This window comes from Desmodus rotundus, chromosome 12 (genome assembly GCF_022682495.2).
Source record: "Desmodus rotundus isolate HL8 chromosome 12, HLdesRot8A.1, whole genome shotgun sequence".
Lineage (NCBI taxonomy): Eukaryota > Metazoa > Chordata > Mammalia > Chiroptera > Phyllostomidae > Desmodus > Desmodus rotundus.
In genome coordinates this window covers 2012551-2033763 of record NC_071398.1, presented here as the reverse complement: position 1 = coordinate 2033763, position 21213 = coordinate 2012551, and the positions used below count along the sequence as shown (strand labels likewise).

General features: G+C 57.5%; 1 protein-coding gene across 1 annotated transcript; it reads left to right on the top strand.

The window, feature by feature from the left end:
- Nucleotides 1-58: 58 nt before the first annotated feature.
- SHCBP1 (SHC binding and spindle associated 1) lies at nt 59-18437 on the top strand. The gene is made up of 13 exons (XM_053916228.1): nt 59-175; nt 2820-2987; nt 3156-3271; nt 4617-4825; nt 8324-8416; nt 8962-9195; nt 9296-9464; nt 9736-9856; nt 12001-12132; nt 12781-12899; nt 15471-15557; nt 15888-16029; nt 17332-18437. The coding sequence occupies exons 1-13, from the start codon at nt 67-69 to the stop codon at nt 17655-17657; spliced, it is 2025 nt and encodes a 674-aa protein (XP_053772203.1). The 5' UTR covers nt 59-66; the 3' UTR covers nt 17658-18437.
- The last annotated feature ends 2776 nt before the right edge of the window (nt 18438-21213 follow it).

Here is a 21213-nt window from a genome sequence, read left to right as displayed (position 1 = left end):
CCTGTCCAACCAGGAGGGCCTACGTCATCACGTTCCCGGGCTGGGCGGTGCCCGCGGAAATTTGAAATGGCTGAGGGGTTGCTGGCGGGTTTTGGGCTGGGGTCTGAGGCGATGGGGCCACCGCCGGAGCGCACTGGCTGGGCGGCCGAGGAGGAGCCGGAGCCCCTGGAGAAAGGTGAGTGCCCGCCGGCCGGCCCGAGGGGCCGCCGCCAGCGGCAGGCCGTGTCTGCCGCCCTCCCAGGGCGCCTTCGGGCCGGATGGCGGTGGCGGCTGCGCTCTGCCTGGTCTTCGCGGACCCGGCGGCTTGGGCCGGGCCAGCCACCCCGCCCTACGTGTCTGCGTCGGCTCCCCGGGCTGCGTGTGCGCGTGTCTGCGTGTCCCTCCTCCGCGGCCGGAGCTCCCCGAGCGCCGAGGGCAGGGGACGCGCCCGGAGTCAGGGGACAGCCTAAACACAGCTCCAGGCCATGCCAGTCCTGACTCCAGCCCGGGAGGCTGCAATGTTTCTTCTTCCCGGTGTCGGAAGGGAAGCTCGCTCGAGCTTCCGCTTTGGCATTTCCCGCGGCTCTGTGTAGCGGAGGAACGGAGGGGGCTTCAGGCCCCTGCTGCCTGCGTGCGCAGCCTCTTGGCTCCGCCCCCCTCCGGGAAAGCTGTCTGGCCTCCTGCGGAGGGGTGGGGGTGGGATGACGTCGCGTAGGGAGAGGGGCCTGTTCAAAGGGGCTGCGGCGAGCCGCGCTGGAGAAAGGGTCCTTTTGTTGTTGCCTGTCGCACAGTCTACCTCCCTAGCCACCTGCGGGCGTGCAGCTGCGTGGCGTTAAACACAGCCACACCTTGTGCGTCCGCCACCATTCCCAGAGTGCTTTGCAGTCAGTGAACCTGAACCCTCGTGCGGGTGGGAAAGGGGCTGATGGACTGGAGCCTCCCGGGGTGGCGGGGCGGGGGGGGGGCGGGGGGGGGGGAGACGGATCTGATCATCAGTCCGGGCCCGGGGGGTCCTGGCGGGCGGCCACGCCCCCGGCACATCACTTCTGTAGTGAAAGGTTCTACCCAGTCCTGCCTGTTGTCCCTGTGCATCCAGGTTTGCACACCTTTGAGATGCCAGAAGTGATTCCCCTCAAGAGACCGCATAACCTTGACTCTCCTCTAACCGCGTCCCCTCCTCGCTCTTCCCCACCTCCACCTCCACGCGACCCCCTCCAGGATTCCACGCGCTAAGTGAGACTGCCAGCTGCCGCTCCCGGGCGCCCTTTCCCAGACTGTTGACATCTTGCTGCTGCTCACAGGCGCGGCCTGTGTTTGGCTCAAATCAGTGACTATGAAATTCTCTGCAGGCTCGGCCATTCTCACGTGGACACTGTACCCGTTTTACACTCATGCCCCGTCCCCCCAGCCCCAGCCACCAGCGGTCTCCTCTCCGCCTGCGTGCGTGTCGACCGAGTCACTCGTGCTTCTCTTTCTGCGCCTGGCTACTTTCAGTTAGCACAGCGCCCGCGAGGCTCGTGCACGGTGTGGCGTGCTGCAGAATGGCCTTCCTTTTTCAGGCGGACCAGTAACGCCCCCTTGTACGGCCTGCCATGTTTCTGTGTCCCTCCGCCCATCGTTGGACACTTGGGCGGACTCCACGCTTGGGCCCCTGTGGGTGAGGCTGCTCTAACGTGGGCGTGCACGCGTCTCTGGGAGGCCTGCTTTCAATCCCTAGGGGCAGCTAACCCAGCGGGGGGACTGCTTGGGGGGTGTGAGGGTCTGAGGGGCCGCCACACCTGCCCCCACCCGCGTGCCCCCCAGCAGTGCACAAGGGGCCGGTTCTCCGCATCCTGGCCAGCACCTGCTTTCCCTAAGGCTTTTCTTGTTGCTTTTTGAAAGAGGCCGCCTCATGGGTGTGAGGGGGGGTCTGGGTCCGTTGGCAAAGACATATTGCGGGGTGGGCGCTGTGGTGAGGTGACGGCTGGTTACTGGAAGAAGGCCTCTGTTCTCATCTTCCCTTCCTGGGGGAGAGATTGTCACCAGTGCGTCAGTGCTGGTGTCCTCTGGGGCTGTGTTCTTTGGTCACCGCTGGGGGTGGCCTTGACAGGGGCAAAGAGGCTGAAGGAAGGAAGGAGGAGAACGGTTTGGGGGAGAGAAAGACTGTACTCAATAGTCCCAAAGCCCCCCACACCACCTGGCCACTGCCGGGCAGCCTGCGCCCGCCCTCAGTGTGCGGTTTTGCGGTTGTCTGTGCATTAGTGACGACATCTGCCGGCACACAGGCCTGGACGGGCCACTGGCCGGCTGTGACCTGCATCTCCCACTCCTCTTCTTGGACGCAGTCACTGAAGTCAGTGGGGAGGGCCTGGCAGCGTCGGGGGGGGCAAACCTGATGCATGGTGGGAATCTCTCCTCCCTGTGATGGACGGGCCGTCGACAGACTGATACTGGAGGAAATGAGGGTGGCTCCAGCGCGTTTGAGGGGGAGCGTGGGAAACCAGCCCCTGACTTTAAGGCAGCTTTCTGGAGTCGCTCTGGGCAGACAGAAGTGACTAAGGTAGCGCCGGGGCAAGTTGCTGGCCACGGTGAGAATCATCGCTGTCTGGGGCTGGTGAACTGGGAGGCCTCCCCCAAGTTCAGGGACAGTCTTCCTCTGCCTCTTGGGAACCCCCACAAACACAACCCACACGCACCTCCCGTTTTCACTTTGGGGGCGCATTGGAGTCCCGTGAAAGCGGCTTTTCCGGACCGCGGCAGAGCGGGGTGGAAAGCACCGCACCAGACCCGGGTCCTGCCGGCGTTTCTGAGTGAGTTCCAGGTGCCGGCTACCTGGCCGGCTGACTTTGGGGCCCTTTCAGCCTTATTCCAGGACGGAGACTCAGACAGCGACTGCAGTGGCGATGGCAGGCCGAGGTCCCGGTTACCCAGCTTCGTGCTGCAGGGGAAGACCAACTTCCCGGAGATGTTCCAGACCGGCCACCTGCTGTTCTACGAGCGGTTCTCGGCCTACCAGGACTACATTCTAGGTGAGCCGGCTCTCTTTGCTGCTCTCATCTCTCAGTTTGCAGGTTCCTTGTCCGTCTCCGGCCACCAGACTGCCAGCGGTCGGCTGTCAGCGAGGGGGGTTCCTAGGCCCCCTGGCTTCCCTCCTCCGGGCGCGGTCTCAGTTCTCGCTGTGTGTGATGTGTTTGCAGCTGACTGCAAGGCCTCTGAGGTGAGAGAGTTCACCGCCGAGTTCCTGGAGAAGGTCCTTGAGCCGTCTGGATGGCGGGCAGTCTGGCACACGAACGTGTTCGAGGTGCTGGTGGAGGTAAATTTAATTCCGTCGGTCAGTCGTTTGTCTCCAGCTAAAAGCACTCTCCTCAAACTGTTACGGCCAAAGTGCTCATTTTTAATTAAAGTCTGTGAGCTGATTGAAAATGGCGTGCTTCCCCATCGAGTTGCCAGGGCGCATGAGGCGCCCCGCGCATTTAAAGACCCTGAGGGGGGCTGCCAGGGGCTGGGGCAGCTTTTGTCCCTGTGACTTTTGACACGGGGACCTGGGCTACAAACCAGCCCGGGGGCGGGGTCGGCGTTTGAGACCACTGCGGAAAATGGCGCCCTGATTGTGAAGTCGGTGGAGTTTCAGTTCATTTTCTTACCTTTGTGGCAGCCCGTTAAGTTTTAGAAACTGGCCTGGTTTTTGCCTAACACACCTGGTGGTTTGGGTTGCTCTCCGGGTGCTGCATCGCACGGCAGAAGGGAGAGACAGTCTCATTTTTCAGCTGACTGGGCCTTTCACATGAAGTTTGCACTCTAATTATAGCTGTGAAGTTTCCTCAGTGTTTGTTAACTGGACCACAAAAAGCCCTGTTAAACTAAACCGTTAACCCAGAGCATCATTACCAGTCGCTGCACAGCTCCCAGGGACAGGGACGTCCCAGCCTGCAGTGACCACTGTCCGGGCGGTGGGGGCAGCGTTCCCCTGTGAATTCTCAAATTCAGGATGCTGCTGCTTTGGTTGCAGTTCAGGCCTCTAGGTTAAGTTATGAGAGTCACCCCCTGCCCCTGCGCCCCACTCCCCAAGCCAGTTCCCTAAAAGCAGTCAGGTCGCTGCTCTAGAAGGGAAGCCTGTGCTGCTCCTCGCTGGAAGCCTCCGGTTACTCACCAAAGGCCTGGCTCCGGCTTCCCGATCCTGCCTGCCGGGGAGCACTTCCTGTCCTGTCCAGGCTCTTTCCCAGGTGCTCTGGTCCTGGGTGCCCCCCTATCCCCAACCCACCCAATCCCCTGCTGCTCCCCCACGCCCACCGTTTCCTTCCTGTGGCTCCAGCAGCTGCCACGCTGGGCTCTGCCCCAGGCCCTTTGCTCCTCCCTGCCCTTCAGGGGGCTGCTTCGTGTCAGCCTTTCCCTGAAGCTCCCAGTGACTCCCCGGCCTCCCTGCTGCTGGTGATTCTCTGTCACATGCTGGACAACATCTTGTCAGTTCATTTGTTTCCTCCATTAAACGGGAACTCCACATGGGTCAAAGCCAGGCCCGCCTATTTACGTTTTGTCCTGGGGAGAAGGCCCCCACTCCCATTTCGTGGTTAGAAAATGTCGGGCTGCAGGGAGTGTCCCCGTCTGTGTGTCCCCCTCTTTGATTTCCATGTGGTAAGTCCCGGTACTTTAACTCGGAGGTCACGGATGTGGACTTCGCGGCCCTGAAGGCCGTGGTGCGGCTGGCGGAGCCCTGCCTCTGTGAGTCTCCCCTGAGCACCTTCACCCCGGAGTGCGTGCGGGAGCTGCTGGACCTGAAGGCGCAGCGGCTGCCCCTGCAGGAGCTCTGGGTGGTGTTCGACAGCTCCGGCGCGCTCGACCAGACCGCTCTCGCCATTGAGCATGTCAGGTAGGTGGCGGGTCTGGGGAAGACGGCCACGTGGCCAGAGTGGGGACCCAGTGTGGCCAGAGTGGGGACCCAGTGTGGGGACTCTGTGCTCCGATGGGACCCTCAGACCGTCCCCTTGGTCACTGCAGGATTTTAAAATGTTCAAAGACAGCTGAGTCATTTTTAAATTGAAAAAATGTATGGAAATGTTTAAAATTTTTATTTTGACGTAATTTTGGACTTACAGAAAGTTGGAGAAAGTGCAGAGAGTTCCTGGATAGCCTTTACTCGGCGTCCCACGTGTTATCGAGAGAGTGGGGCTTTGAGTTTGGTTGGTGCAGATTTGGAAATTGTCATGCAAGTTCCGGATGCTAAGCCTGCAGCCGACGTCCTTGAGTGAAAGAGGAGAGGAAAGCCGAGGACCGCAGGGCCCCTGTCCCGGGATCGAGGTGTCTGGTCTGTGGAGGTCTCTCCTCCGGCCACACCCACGCTCCTGGCGCTGTGCCCAGGCTTCCGGCTGCCTTCGGCATCTCAGTCTCCTCTGGCAGAGGGCCCCCTGTCCTGCCCCTGGGGGAGAAGGGAAGCCACACTTGGCCCCCAGGCAGTGGTTCACCCTTGTGTCAGGAAAATCTTCTGCGAGGCAGCTCCTGAGGCAGGCAGTCCTCTGTGCCTAAGAACGTTCGCTAAGGAAGGCTGGCGTTTAGCATTTAAAAGTGGGCTTGCATTCCTCCAGGAGCTGTGAGAGTGGATAGCAGGGTGGTCGCGGTGATAGCGTCGCTTGGGGGTTGAGAAAGTGCTGTCCATGTTCCGTACCAGCCGCGGCAGCGGCGCGGCAGCCTGGTGTGAGTACTCTGCAGGGAAGCTGAGCCGTGGGCCCTGCTTCCACCCGACTCTCCTAGAACTTCTCATTCTAACCGTGGGCCGGAACTGCTAACCCTGCGTGTTCAGCCCCAGGCCAAGCAATAGACGTCTCGGGAACCCATGGCTTCCGCCCAGAGCCAAGACCAGTTGCTTCGTTTCACCTAAAAAACCCGACAGTTGAAGCGTTTGAAGGTCAAGGGTGATGTGGAGGGGACTGGGGTCAGGGAGCTGATCTCGGGGCGTGGATGCTGGTGGAAAGCCATGTGTCTGGGATCAGCGATGTTGTGTGAGGAGGAGCCTGGCCAACTGTGCCCCTCATCTGGGGGGCTCAGGTTCTGGTGAGGGCCCGGAACAGGTTGAATTAGGAGGGGTTCGTTCGGTCATTCATTCCGGAAGGGTTCCAGCGCTCGTCCTGAGTTGGGGGTGAGGTTTCATGGATTCATGGTCCCACGGCCCGGGAGCGGTCAGGCGCCGGGGGGAGACGGCCCTTGTGAAGCAATCACACAGAGACACGTGAGATGGGGGGCCGCCGCCAGTGCAGCAAAGGGTCACCCAGGACCCTCCGGGTTCTTCCGCGGCGTTCCCTGAGGAAGCGGCCTTTGGGCTCGGGTCTGAAGGGGAGGGGGGTGGGAGGGAACAGGTTCCAGGGAGTTTAAGGACCCTCTGGGGGCCAGCGTGGCTGGGCGCAGGAGAGACAGATGCGGGAGACCAGCGTCTCCTGCAGGACCAGCGCACGGGCAACACGGAGGATTGTCCTGCGTGGGGCCTGAGCAACTCTGGGCCTCACAGGGTCCTCGCTGTGTGGAAGAGAGGCGGCGCAGGGGTGCTGGTCAGGAGGCAGGGGAGCAGATAGGAGGGGCCATGGAGAGGCCGGGCTGGGGCACCTGGGACAGCCGAATGGCTGGGACTTGGGGCAGACAGGGTGCTAGGGAGTCCAGGCTCACCCCCAGGTCTCTGTCCTGGGAGAAGACACCCTAGGGACGTGCAGGTGTGAATGACAGTGCGCGCCCAGCGTGGTGCTAAGGAGGGTGGCAGCTGGGCTGGGTCACGAAGTATGAACGGAGCTGAGCAGGTGGCGCAGGCGGGCGCCCTCTGGAGGCGCTGGTGGGACTGGGGGTTTGCCTGTCGGGGCTCGGGGCAGCGTGTTTGAGTTCAGGGAATGTCCCCAAGCTCAGGAATTTGGACTTTCTCTGAGAGTCCTGGAGCCGGGGGTGGGGTTTGTGCTCAGGTTCCACTCTGAACGCTGGTCTGGGGGCAAGGGTGTGGCCTGGACATGGCCGCTTCTGCCGCTCCCTCCTTCCCAGGGCACAGCTGCCCAACCTGCACACCTGGGGGCCCGTCCTGCTCCTGCCCCTGCGGTGCCACTGGCCTGGTGGCCTCCCATGGGCCATTACTTCTCCCACCTCGCCGCACTTGAGTGCCGTTGTTCTGCAGCAGGCGGTGAAGTGACGGTCCTCGGCAGGGGCTGCTGCGCCCACCGGTGAAAACGGACGGATGGAGAGCTTGTCGTGGGTGGGTCAGGCTGTCGGCACCTGAGTCCGAGGACCGCTCTTCCCCTCGGTGTCAGGAGAGATGCCCAGTGCCGTCTGCGTCCTGGGGGAGGTGGGAGGTTCTCCGTACCTCCCTCAAGGGTCCTTGCGAAAAACCCCCTTTTCTAAGCCCAGTCCGAAGTCTCCAGATCGCACTGCGTGGTTGCTAGAAGTAAAGAATCAGAAGAACATGTTCGGCGACCCCAGGGGGCTGCAGCCAATAAAACCCGGAGTGTGGGAAACTTGACTGAACACGTGGAAGGAGAGAAAGGGAGAGTCTACAAGCGGAGAGGGTGGGGCGGGATGCAGGGGCCTGGCTGCCCCTGCAAACCGGCGATTAGGGTATTTGGATAGTAAGGAATCAGTGTTTTTTGGTACAAAGACTAATTTTAGAGGTGTGGACGGGGACTTTTTGAATGGCATGCTGCGTCTGAGATGTGCTTCACAGTAAGTGTCCGGCGGTGGGAGGAGCCGGGAAGCCACGGGCAGGAAGAGATGGGGGGCAGGAAGAGACGGGGAGCGGCGAAGCTGGGGGACAGGGCACGGCACCCACGATGTTGTCTGCCCCTGTCTGCGTCAGAGGCTTCCTGTGGTGAGGGAACCGATCAGTCACGTGGGGGCTTCAAAACGCATTTGGGTACTTCCCCTGGCACCCCCTCCCCAGCTCTGAGGAGACTGATGTGCTAGTTGGGATGAGGTTTGGGAACCGGTGTGTAAGGGTCCCAGGGAGGTAAAGGTGCAGCGGGCAGAGAGCTGCTCTCTGGTCTGGCCCTGGGTGGTCTCATCTGTGTCTTTAAAGCCACTAGACCCACCTGCCCATAGTGCCCAGATGTGTGTCTGTGGCCCCGACCCTCCCGGAGCTCTGTCTGAGTGTGCGCTGACACTGGCTGCAGAGGTGGTCAGTAACTTGTTGTGGGAAGAAGGAGTCCCAACCAAACCCTCACTGTGGACAGACTCCCAGAGCCAGTTCAGAAGAGGGCTTTGGTGATGCGGGGCCGCCATGGGCGGCAGAGGCAGCACTCGCTCCGTGGTTTACCAGATTGCTTTGACTTCTCCCTTCACTCCCACCCTGCAAACCCTCACACTGGAGCTGGCGGTTGAGTTTGAATGCTACTGATTGCCCTTTCAGGTTTTTCTACCAGCACATTTGGAGGAGCTGGGACGAGGAAGAGGAGGACGAGTACGACTACTTTGTCAGATGCGTTGAGCCGCGACTGAGGCTGTGAGTGTCCCCTGGTGACCGGGCGTGGGCTGGAGAGTCAGCTCCCTGTAAGGGGGGCGCCACAAGGGCGCGGGCAGGACAGGCTGGTCAGCTGGCAAACAGCCCCCGCCCTGGTCTGGAATTGGGGGGGGGGAAGCTGAGCACCAGTTCCCCGGTCACCACCAGAGGCAGCTGAGGGCAGGGGCTCGGGCTTGAGGCCCCGGGGGAAAGCGGGTCTGTAACTGGGAAATAAAGCAGTGATTTTTAAACCACGGGTAGTGACTGTAAGATTGTGCTTCATTTTCAGACCCATTAGTTCCACAGTCCTCAACTGGACTATATATCCGCTCATCAGTCACTTTCTTGCATCTAGAGATACTTTCTGTCCTGTCTACGTACTGGAGAAGGTGTCTAAACTAGAAAGTTTTAAGAGCCAGTAAGGTTGTCCCATCAACACAAGGTTGTCTGGTTGGATCGCTCTCTAGTTAGTAACCACAGCTTTACTTTTTTTCTCAGTGTCTGAAAGGCCTGTGTTTTTGAAATAAACACACACGTTCAACTTCCAGGCACTACGACATCCTCGAGGACCGCGTGCCGTCGGGACTGGTCGCCGACTACCGCAGTCTGCTGTCCCAGTGCGAGGGGATCTACAGGGACTTCCTGAGCCTGCGCAGCAGCCTGTCGGCCTGTGACTCAGACAGCGAGCAGGGGAACCTCTCCATGGTGGAGGGGCTGAAGCTGTACTCTGAGATGGAGCAGCTGAAGCAGAAGCTGAAGCTCATCGAGAACCCCCTACTGAGGTGTGTGCCCCCGCCCGTCTGCTGGTCGGCATCTCTGCCGAGCAGCCGGTCCCCGAGCAGCCGGTCCCTGAGGCCTCACCGCTCTGTTTGGTCCCTCAAGGTACGTGTTCGGGTATCAGAAGAATTCTAACATCCAAGCCAAGGGCGCCCGTCCCCATGGCCAGAAGGTTACCCACGTGGTCGCGTCCACCCTGACGGCGGGGCTGCTGCAGTCCCTGCTCCGGGACAGGCTGTGTCGCGAGCCTTGTGAGGAGGAAGCCGAAGTCCAGGTAAAGGGCAGTTTCTTGCTCCGGGTGGCTGCCTTCCTCCCGACCTGTCCAGGTTCTCCTGAGTTCTGCAGGGTGTTACAGGTCCTCCCTGAGCTGGTTTTCTGTGACACGGGGACAGGGACAGCCCTGCCTTCCCTAGGCACTTGTCCCTGGGCCTGCGGCCCTGGGCGTGAGGCAGCAGCGCAATGCTGGGTGTGTGGGTGACTCATCTTTAGAGAGAGGCGCCCCTGCTGCAGAAAGCGCAGTGCAGGGTGTCGTTGCTGTCTTCCAGTTCCACAGGGACCTGCTGTCGGCCGTTGGCGCCTGCTATGAAGGCGACACCGTCATCATCTGTCCCGGCCATTACGTGGTCCATGGCCCCTTCGCTCTCGCAGACTCCATCGAGCTGGAGGGTGAGTGTGGGAGACACGGAGCCAGCCCTTCCTGCAAAAGGGGCTGCAGGGGCAGGGCCAGCAGGCTCATCGCTGTGTGTGGGGAGGACAAGCCCCCAGAGGACAAAGGCTGTGAGGGAGAAGTGTGTTTTCTGGACTGTGGGTGGTCTACGGAAAGGAAATCTCATTTCTGGAATCAAAAAATATCCCCGGTATATATTTTAAGAATATTTTTTTACTTACTGCTTTCTCTTACTTCATAAATGTTGGGATATATCAGTGGTTTTTTTTTTTTTTTTTTTTACATTTAGGTTATTCTTGTGAAATTCAACCAAAAATCTTATCTTAATTTTTTAAAAGCTTGCTGAATGTCACAAATTCTACCCTTTCAATCTTGACCAGAGTATTTTGAGAACATTAATGTGGAAGGGTTCTGTTTAAAAGGTTTCAGCAATTACAGCCTCTTTGCGCGTTTAGAATGGCTCCTAAATCCGGGTGACTTTGCAGCCCTTCATCCCGGCCCCGTGTGGCCCACGCGCCTGTTCAGCGTTTGCCACGAGAGCTTCAAGTTGGCAGGAAGGCTTGTCCTGCGAAAAGCCGTCCGTCATTCCGGAACTCGTGCGGATGGTCAGAAACTGCACCAGCTCAGTTCTCTACCTTTGTCTTGTCAAAACTCTTTCCCGCAAACAAGGCCGGGCGGTGCATTTCCTGCTGCTTGCTGGCACATCACCGCACCCCCTTTTCGGTTTTCTGTGTGTATTTTTTATTCTCTCTTCTCCAAAGTTTGATATGTACTAGGGGTGAGTGCATGAATAACACCTCTGCAGGGTCAGTCACTGCGATAGAAACACTCCGCGTCTTGGCACGGGGAAAGTCGCGTTGATGTCACAGACCGTGCGGGGCATGAGAGTTCTAGACAGGCGAGGGAGTGAAAATGCGACTATTGCCGCAGTGTCATAAGTGACCACGGAGAGTTCTGACAGTTACATCTCGGAGAGCGGGGGCAGGTGGCATCTCGCTGGTGTGCGCAGGGGGGCCCGGCTGACACTCCCAGACTGTGGGCCTTGCGGTCTGCAGTGTAGGCCTGCGGCAGGGGGCGGGGCAGTGCAGCCCGCAGCTCCTCGCTTAGACCTTTCATTCTCTTAGGGGTGGTCCTGTCATTTAAAGTGCTAAGAACACGTAACTTGTTTATGTCACAATCTCTGTTTTTTTCTCAGTATGGCACTTTAAAGTTTTTTTTTAAATTTTTCTGAAAATTAAAAACAATGACCATTGTGGAAAACAGGACGAGTAGAGGCAGACGCGTGAACGAGAAGAAAATTGGTCACGATGCAACTCCCCAAAGTCACCACTGGAGGCGCTCCGCGCGGGGCGATCTGCTTTTGCCAGTGCCCGGAAGGGCCGCCTGTGCCCCCGACTGAGAGGGGTGCAGAGCCTTCCCGTTTAACGTGGTCACCGCTTTCCCTTAGGCGGCAGAGGTGGTCTTCACCGGGGTGGGGGCACTTGGTGCAGCCTCATCCGTATGGTCCTGTTGAAGGAGAAAAGTCCCTCCAGGTCTCGGCTTCCGATGCTCCCGAGCTCCGAGAGCCCCTTCGGAGGCTGGCCTGCACTATTTAAGATTTGTAGAGATCCCTTGTTTTTTACTGGTTAACAAGGCAGACCCATTTTTCCAACAGCTAAAAGTGCTTTAAGTCAGTTTGTCAAATTTTGAGTCAGTCTGTTTAAGAGAATATTAAAACTAGATAATCTTCAAAAATGCTTAGGCTTTCTGGACCCTTATTTGTATTAGAATAGTAGAATCTTAGAGCTGGGAAAACAAACTTCTAAGTGGTAAGAGCTTTAAAGCCCTTTGACCAGCTGTGACAACCTCGGGTTAGTCACTATTTGTTAAGCAGATTTGTGAGTGAATTGAGTGCAGAGCTGGTCTGAGACAGTTTTCGGGTGGTGTTCCTGAGCAGGAGCAAACTGAGGGGCCACTGTGAAAAGTCGCACATTCTGGTTGAACTTAAACAAGCTCTGCGGGGCGGGGGTGAGGTTTTATGTAGGTGCATCTGGCTTGACTCACCTCAAATGTCGTCAGGAGTTACTGAAACAGAGAAATGCCGCAGCTCTTCGAGCTCAGCACTTCCCTGGCCGGTTCTAAGCCGCCTTGCTCTCCCCCGCAGGGTACGGTCTCCCCGACGACATAGTGATAGAGCAGAGGGGCAAAGGGGACACGTTCGTGGACTGTACGGGCGCCGATGTTAAAATCTCAAACATCAAATTCGTGCAGCACGATGCGGTTGAAGGGATTTTAAGTAAGTACCTGGGTATTTCGTGTATTATTTCTTCCAGACTTGGAAGGAAACTCTACTTTCTCTGGAAGATGCAATCTAATGAAATGCCGCTCTGGAGTACACAGGGGGCCGATTAATTATCTATGCACATAGCATGACCAGTTAGGAAGCTTATTCCAAAGTGAAAAGTAGTTCAGCCTATTCCTGAAAGTTGGTTAGTGAGGTAAGTGCTTCCTGTGTGCTCGTTTCTTTCCTCTGAAGCATCCCGAGATTGTGACCTGTGTTGCTGGTGTTCGATTTAGCCCCAGAGGCAAGCCAGCCGTCTCCCTGTGTCTGCATACCCTTCCCGGGGCTGGGCCTCCTTTTCTTCTGCCCCCCACTTGCTCAGGGCAGGGACTGTCAGAGACCTTTGTTATTTTTTGTAACGAAAAGCGCTCTTTTCCTTGATTCTGTGTTTATGAGGTCGTCATTCTTTTTTAATCATGCCGCTTTCAGATTTTAGGTTTTAGACACTGAAAACAGGCATTGTTTCATACATTCTGAATCTGTAACTAGTAACAAAGTTTGGGTGGTAGCTGTTGGGAGATACCTAGACCGGTGTGCAGTTCTGGGTCCCTTGTCACCCGGAGAGGACGTGTGACTGCGTGTGACTTCATGTCTCCTTCGCAGTCGTCCACCGGGGCAGGACCACTGTGGAGAACTGCGTGCTGCAGTGCGAGACGACCGGCGTCACCGTGCGCACCTCTGCGGAGTTCCTGATGAAGACCTCGGACCTGTATGGGGCCAAGGTGGGTCCTCCCCGTCCTCTCAGGGAGTCATTCGGGCTGAAGCTCTAAATATGCCAGAAACTGCGGGGCCGGGAGGAGGATGTGCCCCCCATTCTCATTCTTCAGAGGGGCTCAGAAACTTCGGACTGAGTCGGCCAGACTCAGTGTGTGAGGTTCTGATTGGCCGCTGTCAAAGCAGGTAGGAGGGGAAGTCATTAACCTTACACTTCTCCACCATAACTTTGTGGGGGCTTGAGACCCTTACAGTTTAACTCGGTGCAGGGTTTTGTAGCAGTTGTGCTCCATTGCTTTTTTAAATGAGACTTTTCTTTTGAGGCAATTGTAGATTCACACACAGTAGGAAGAAAGAACGTAGAGGTCCCCTGGACACGTGCCCTCCCCCCATGGTCACGTCCTGCGAAACTGCAGTGTGACAGACAGCATGGCCAGGGTGCCCTTGACTCGGTCACCTGGCTCTCTCCTTCCTGGCAAGGCTCCCTCCCAGGCCCTGCGTCCACCTGCCTCTCCTTTGAGTGCCTCTGTGGCCACTAGCCGACCCTCCCCCGTCCTCCCTCCCTATCATTTCTTCATTGCAAGAATGTTCTCCAAACGGGCTCAGTCTGTCACCTTCTGGCGGGGCACTTTGCATGCAGCCCAGCTTTCTGGCGCTCCGTCCAGGTGGCCACGTGGGCCAGTCAGTGGTCCCTTGTAGCTGCGGAGCCGTGTTCCCACATGAGGCCGCTCGCAGCATAGCCATCCACCTGCGGAAGGCTGGCGGGCAGCTTCCGTGGCAGCTTGTGGGTGAAGATGCTGTGAACTTGTGTACAGGCCTCTGAGGGCACGTGGTCTCATTGCCCTGGGGCAGGTGCCCGGCGGTGCAGCTGTGGCTCCGAGTTGAAGGGAACTGCCCAGCTGTTTCCCAGAGTAGCTCTTTCCCAGCGGTGTCTGAGCGGCCAGCTTCTCCGGAGCCTCGTCAGCACTTGGGAGTTTCATGGTCTTTTTAATTTTAGTCATTTTGATAGGCTGTGGTTTTAATTTGCATTTCCCTAATGGCTGACGAACATTTTTGTTGTTGTTCTTTTGATGAACATTTTTTCACATGCATATTTGCCATCATTATCTCCTCTTCAGTGAAATGTCTACTTGTGACTTCTCCCCATTTTCAGATTGCGTTGTTCTCTTCTGCTGTAGGGTTTTGAGAGTCTTTGTGTATCCTAGAGACCAGTGCCTCGTGGGATGTGGTTTACAGATACTTTTGCTGGTCTGTGGCTGGTCACATCTTCACATGGGCTTTTGTACCGCAAAGGTCTGGATGAAGACCAGGTTGCTAATTGTTCCTTTTCTGGGTTGTGCTCTTGCTGTTAGATTTAAGAACTCTTTGCCTAGCCCTAGATCTCAAAGATTTTCACCTGTTTTTTGTCCTAAAAATTTTGTAGTTACCGTTTACATTTAAGGCCATGATTCATTTTTGAGTTAATTTTGGCCTAAAATGGGAGTTTCGGGTGAAGGTTCATTTGTTTGCCTGTGGATGCCCACTTGCAGCTGCGTTCCCGGAAAGGTGGTCCCTGGGTAGGCTGGCTCGCTCCTTGTCGAAGCCCTCTGGGTCTGTGTGGCTGGTTTCGGGGCTCCCCCCTCAGCCCTGTGGGTGCCTGCCCCCCACCACGCCTGCAGCTGTCCAGGGAGCCTGGACATCGGGCACAGTCGTCCCTACCATTTCATTCGCCTCTAAAATCTCTGTCTGTTACTCTAGCTCCTTTGCCTTCCAATACAGATTTCAGAAAGGTCTCGTATCTATGGAGAACCTTGCTCCAGTTTTGGTAGGACTTCACTAAGCCTGTGTGTTGGTGAGGGGAGAGTGGACATTTTTTCTGCTGAGCCTAGTCTCGTGAACCCGTGCGTCTCTGTTTTGGTCTTTGGTTTCCTCCGTCGGCATTGTGAGTTCGCAGCATTCCAGTCTCGTGTGTGTTCTGTTAGATTTTTTCCTAGATATTTCATTTTGTTGGAGGGATCCTGATAGTGTATTTGTAAATTTCTACTTCTGTTTCCTGAGAATTTTTATAATGAAGCATGTTCACTTTTTAAAGATTTTATTTATTTACTTTTATAGAGGGGTGGGAGGGAGGAAGAGAGGAAGAGAAACATCCATGTGTGGTTGCCTCTCGTGCGCCCCCTACTGGGGACCTGGTCTGCAACCCAGGCATGTGCCCTGACTGGAGATCGAACTGGTGACACTTTGATTCACAAGCCGGCGCTCAGTGCACTGAGCCCCACCAGCCAGAGTGAGTGTGTTCGCTTTTGTCACGTTTTTTCTGCATTATTTCATGTGGCCACATGGTACTGATTGATTGACTGAATCCGAAAATGAGTGCTGATGCTTTATCCAGTGCTGTGTGTGTGAGCACACGTGGGTTCTGAAAGTGACGAATGATAGACAGCTCCCAGGAGCTGGAGCAAAGGCAGCGTTCGTTAGAAACACCTAGTGCAGTTTTTACAAAACACGCTGTTTGCACTTTGCATTCACACTGCGTTCAAGTCTAAGAAGTGGCCCTGCCTTCCGAGAACCGGTTGTCAGGGCCGCGTGGTGCCTTGCAGGGAGCGGGCGTGGAGATCTACCCCGGGAGCACGTGCACGCTGAGCGACAGCGGGATCCATCACTGCAAGGAGGGCATCCTCATCAAGGTGGGCGCCCCGCCCCGGGGCTCAGGACGGCTTCCCAGGGTGGCCGAACTCCCAGGTGGGGTTCTGGGGCTTTCCGGTTTGGGAAAGTGTGAGCGGTGTGTGGCCGTTAGTACCGTGAGTGCCCGATGGTCCAAGGGTCTTGTGGGAACGTGCTGGGTGTGGACCTGCGGGAGCGACGGAGCGCTGTGTCCCTCGGAGCTTGGGCCACAGGCACGCGGCAACAAGCACGGCTTTTGACTGTGTTTCTAGAGTCGCTTGGAAAATGTGCGATTTTGAACAGGCAGCACTGCTTGCGACGCTTGCTTAAAGCACTTATTTTCGACGTTACAGGACTTCTTAGACGAGCACTACGACCTTCCCAAGATATCCATGGTGAACAACATCATACACAACAACGAAGGCTATGGCGTCGTGCTCGTGAAGCCGACCATTTTCTCTGACCTGCAGGAGAGCACCCCTGGTGCAGCCGAAGGTAGGCCGCTCGACTCATTTCCGCACTGACCCCGGGCTGGGGTCTGAGTGCTTCTTCCCCAGGAGAGGCCGGGCCTGAGCCTGGGCGTGGAGAGGGCAGCCTGGTAGAGTGGAGCATGGTGGAAGCTCAGGGGGAAAGGAATTTCCAGCAGCTTGCTGAGAACTTTGCGGGGCAGTCCCCTCCACACCCCACTCGGCTTTGGGTGCGTGTGCGGAGGAAGGTGCCCGCCCGAGAGCCACGGCGGGCGCTGTCGGCCTTGTGGAGACCGGAGGCTGCAGGAGGCTGTCTCCTGGCGGGGGTCGCGGAGTTCGCTGCTGCTCGTTGTTGGTCGCGTGCAGGCCTCCTGCGGACTGTCCCTCCTGCGGACTGTCTCTCCTGCGGACTGTCTCTCCTGCGGACTGTCTCTCCTGCGGACTGTCCCTCCTGCGGACTGTCTCTCCTGCGGACTGTCTCTCTGGGCAGCGAAGCCAAGCTAACCCGGTGGGAAACTCGTGAATTTCAGGTCAGGACCCAGATGGCTATGGAATCTCAGCTGCAGAAAGGGGTCAGGCGTTTGTCGGGGGACAGGGGGGCGGCCCCCACTGTCCAGGGTCTGCTCCAGCTCGCTCTCTGCAGCCCCCTCTGCTCTCACAGTCCCAGGTCCACAGTGCCGGTGGGCTGGGCTTGGGGCCTCACAGGGGTGACACTGAGCTGCCAGCCGGCCAGAGCTCCCACCTGAAGTTCTGAAGGAGGGTCTTCTGAGCTTACTCAGGCTATTGGCAGAACCCATAGCCTTGAGGGTGTAGGGCTGACGTCCCTATGCACTTGCTGGCTGTTGGCTGGGGACCCCTCTCAGCACCAAGGCCTACCTCAGGCCATGTCAGTGCGGGGGCCTCTCCCCGCCTCCCTCTCTCCTTCTAGCCAGAGGGTACCCTGCTCGCACAGGGCCTGGGTGTTCTCTTGGAGGGCCCCTGGTAAGTCACCTTTATCACATCTGCCAGTTAGGAAGGTGGCAGCCGGGTCAGGCGTCCTGGGCGCCGCCGAGCTTCTGCCACGGCACTGTGTGGAGTGAACACGCACAGAGGTCTGGTGAGCTTCTGGGGTCAGAAGAGAGAAGTTCAGCATTGGTAACCCTGCGCGAGGGTCAGCAGACTTTGTTGCAGGCATAAGGCCGCCGTTCGTTGTGACACTGACGGCAGTTTGTCACATCCAATGAGGGAACATCGGGGGTCCTGGGTGGGAAGACCTTGAAAGCTCTAATCGACTATGGAATCACAGGTGGGTTGGGTTCGTCTGTGTATTGAACTGCATTTGTTTATCCAGAAAATAAAGCTCTGAAGTCCCAGACCAGCGGTGAGGCCGACGCAGCCGAAAGAGTGGACCTGGAGGAGCTGATTGAGTGCGTGGCCGGGAGGGTGGGGCTCTGCGCCAGGCCCGGCCTCTCGGAGCAGGTCGAAGGCAACTGCGAGATTGTCAGCGAGCTGGTGGCCGCCTCCACCCAGAAGGGCCAGATGAAGAAGAAGAGGCTGAGCGAGCTGGGAATCACGCAGGCGGATGACAACCTGATGTCTCAGGAGATGTTTGTGTGCATCGAGGGGAACCAGTTCAAGTGGAACGGGAAGGGCAGCTTCGGCACGTTTCTGTTCTGACCTGGTGGACGGGCAGCAGGGCACGGGGCTTGGCACCCATGGCCCGGGACGCACTGCCGCCCTAGCCCGCCTCCTGTCTGTGCGGGCCTGTTCCACCCATTCAAGTGACATGTGGGTTCCTGGCTGCAGGTGCACAGAGAAAGTTCTAACTGTGTACAAGGTGATAAAGTTGTATAAAATAGAAAGTACTTGCAGATTTCATACCTAGAAAGTCTTGCACGGTTCTCCGATGTTGGGCCTATCGGTCACTTCCCAGTGTAGATACACTTTGATGACCTAGCACTTTCGAGAGCAGGAAGGAGTCTAGGAGCTCAGGATGGAGCACACAAGCGTGGTCCGGGTCGGACACGCAGACTTCCCACGGCATCTGCTGCTCCCGGCCTGGTGTCTGGGCCGTCTTGGCACGATACCTGTCTCAGGAGAACCTCTGTTCTGACGGGTGCTACCTGCCTCCCAGCCTCTGCCTGAGGGTCCGGGAGAGCTTCGCTGAACCCCGTCACCGTGGAAACAGGAGATGGAGGAGCAGGTTTGCAGTGGAGGCGCAGCGTGCTGTCTGGAGCCTGGGCGTCCGCCGGGCACCGCTGCTGGGGGTGCTGATTAAACCGAAGCTGCTGCTTCCCCACGACAGCGTTCTGATCCAGTTTTATCCAAACTACACCCGGTGCGAGCCACGTCAGCGCTGTGCTCGTGACGTCGTGTGGGAAACCCGCCTTTTAAAAATATTTATACTTAAAGACATTACATGTGACATCAATGTGTCTACTGATTAAAATTGTACTGATGAACTAACAAGTCGAATCTTGTCGTGTTTTGTGGCTACTCTGTGTCCCCGGCCTCAGGTAGTCTCTTCTCACATGCACACGGGTTGGGGCCCACTGCAGGGCCCCAGGGCTCCCTTCTCCGTCCACCTCTCATGTGGGACTCGGCCTGGCTGGTCCTGGGTGCTGTGGTCTCAGACAGAGCTGACTCCTGTCTTCTAACCCTGGTCAGTCACCGGGCTCTGTCCCTCCCCGCCCCAGTCCCAGAAGCCCCTCCGGGCCCCGAGTGGGTCGGATTGCCGAGCTTGCCCTGCCCTTCCCAGGTGCCCCAGGCCTGCGTGGCCCGTTGCCTGCCACCTGGGAAACTGCCGTCTCCCGTGTTTGTCCAGCTGTCATTTAAGGAGTGAGGGTAAATGGGATCCTTGTTGCTCAGCCTGGACTCAGTGTGGAGGTCTCGAGTCCTCTGGGTCAGAGCATTTCCGAAGGGAGTGGGGGCTCCACCATTAGCACTGTCCAGCTGCTACCCGGTCATGTTTCTGAGTGTCTCTAGTTCTTGTCGAGAGCTTTACGGGGATGGTCGGTGTTTTGTCATAAGAACGTTTTTGGAGCTTAAATATAAAGGGGGGTGAGGTCACAGCTAGCTGGCAAATAACCTCTTTGGTGTCCAGCTCCGCTTGCAGGCCAGGCAGGCCGACACCATTCTCCCTGAAATGTTGGAACGAATCTTGGTGTGTAGCTCCTTAAAGGCCATTTTGAATAAAATCGGACCAATTTAGCAAGCAATTAAAATCTAATTAGCATCTTTGTATTATGTTCATGGGTGGCATCCATGGCAGGTAGAAAGTTCCTACAGTGTCAGGTGTTCTGACTTAGGGCTGGCCCTCCACCCGAGGCGGCTCTCGGGCGGTTCCAGGCCGGCGGGATGGGCACCGTTCCCTCCCCCAGCGCTGGGACTCAACGGTGTCGGGCACCCAGCTCTGCCCTGGTGGCTGTGGTGCGTGGAGAGGATGCTCCGCACTTAGCTTTCCTTCAGCGCTTCCGAGGTGGCGAACGAGCAGTTTCACATTCTCTAAAGTAATATTACGCTTACAGCCCTAGAAACCTAATTCCCTGTCACTGCCTCTAAAATGCATTTCAAATCTGTTGTCGTTGGTAAAATGCTCAGAGTCATTGGAGAATTATTTCCGACTGGGTGTTTACATCCAAAATTTGCTAGTGAGACAGACCCTCTGCAGGCCCTAGGCGATGGGCCCGTTGGCTTCTCCACACGGCGTAGGTGTGAGGCTGGAGCTGACGGTTTCCTGGGCCCTTCCATCCCATGAGGCGGAGAAAGGCTGACGGATGTCATCCTCCTCGTTTTAGAAAGTCACTTCCTCTTGGTCACCGGGTTTTCCTCTAAAGCCAATTTTCTCTACTTTAAAATAACCATTCTGTTAAACCAAGAGTCTGTAATTCCATATCCCACTGAGGTTGTCCCTTAATTTGAAGAGCAGAGTCCACGGCTGTGATTCTTATTTTAATCGGTGTGAAGCTCACACGTCCAGGCAGTGGCTGACCATTCAGCGTTGGCCTGAGAGCGGCTGCGGGGCCCTGGGGCTCCACGCTGTGGTGGGCGGGGAGGGGTCCCTCCGGGAGCGCTGTCCCTGGGCCGCAGTCCCGCAGGGTTCCCTGACGTCCCAGTCTACGGAGATGACATCCCTGGAGGGCACAGTGGACACCGTGCCATGGGCGATGAAGGGCATGTGGGAGCGTCTGTGGGTGGGGAGACCTCTCCCTGTGTCAGCGATCAGACAAGGTGCACAGAGCGGGACAGAGAGGGTGTGCTGTTGGCCGGAGGCAAGGGGACGCCCCCAGGGAGCCCTTCCGTCATGGGCAGAGCAGGGATGGGGCTGCCACAGTGGCCCAGGCGTGGCGGTGCCGCAGTGTCTTGGAGGGGCGTTTCGGCTGTGGTAAAAATAATAATTCCCTCTCTGCCAAGCTTCAGCCCACATGTCACTGCACCCCTGTCATTAACCCCCAGGAAGGGGGTCCACAGCAGCATTGCTCACGTGGCCCCAAGACGTCAGCCAGCGGAAGAGCGGAGGTGCGTGCGGCGCTGGGGGCTGGGGTCTCCCCGTGGGGCACGTGTCTGACACACGTGTGGGTGGGGGAAGCCAGACCCGCCGCAGGTCGGAATCTGTGGTCCTACTTGCAGGCAGTGTTTACAGAAGGGCAGATGTCATGGTCTTGTCACGCATGTGACAGAGTGGTGGGGTTCCTTTGGGGGCGGTTACTTAGGAGGGGGCTCAAGGAGCCGCTGGCTCGAAGGCCTGTCTGCCTGAGAAGCTGGAAGAGGCACCCAGCAGGGCCGGGGCTCACCTGTGGCCGGAACCCCACCGTGGGATCACTGCCCGCTGCCCACACAGATGCCCTCCTGGGGAGAAGTCCTGCCCTGACTCGGAGCGGGCGAGGAAGGAAGGCCCCCGTCGGGGCCGCAGATGGTGGGAGAGTGGACAGCCTGGCCCAGTTTATTTTCCTAAAAAAGCTGCAACGAGGAAATTGGTGGAACGAATGACCCTATTGTCTCAGCCCAGTTTCCAGGTTTTTTATTATTATTAAAAAAGAGGAGGGATGTGGTCAGGTCTTAAACACAAGAACGAAAACTAAACCCTGAGACTGACCCTGCCTGAAGGTCTGCACACACGACCTCAGATGCAACCCTGGTGCGCGGAACTCGGCGCCGGCGCCGAGCCCACTGTTGGCAGAGGTGCTGCAGTCAGGCAGCCCCCTGGAGGGCAAGCGGGGTGCCCAGGCCCAGT

Bases quoted from the DNA above. Each gene is read 5' to 3' on its own strand.
- SHCBP1 (XM_053916228.1), top strand. From the start codon at position 67: ATGGCTGAGGGGTTGCTGGCGGGTTTTGGGCTGGGGTCTGAGGCGATG. The intron at 9,857-12,000 runs GTGAGTGTGGGA...TCTCCCCCGCAG, and splicing joins AGACTCCATCGAGCTGGAGG to GGTACGGTCTCCCCGACGAC. The intron at 16,030-17,331 runs GTAGGCCGCTCG...TTGTTTATCCAG, and splicing joins CACCCCTGGTGCAGCCGAAG to AAAATAAAGCTCTGAAGTCC.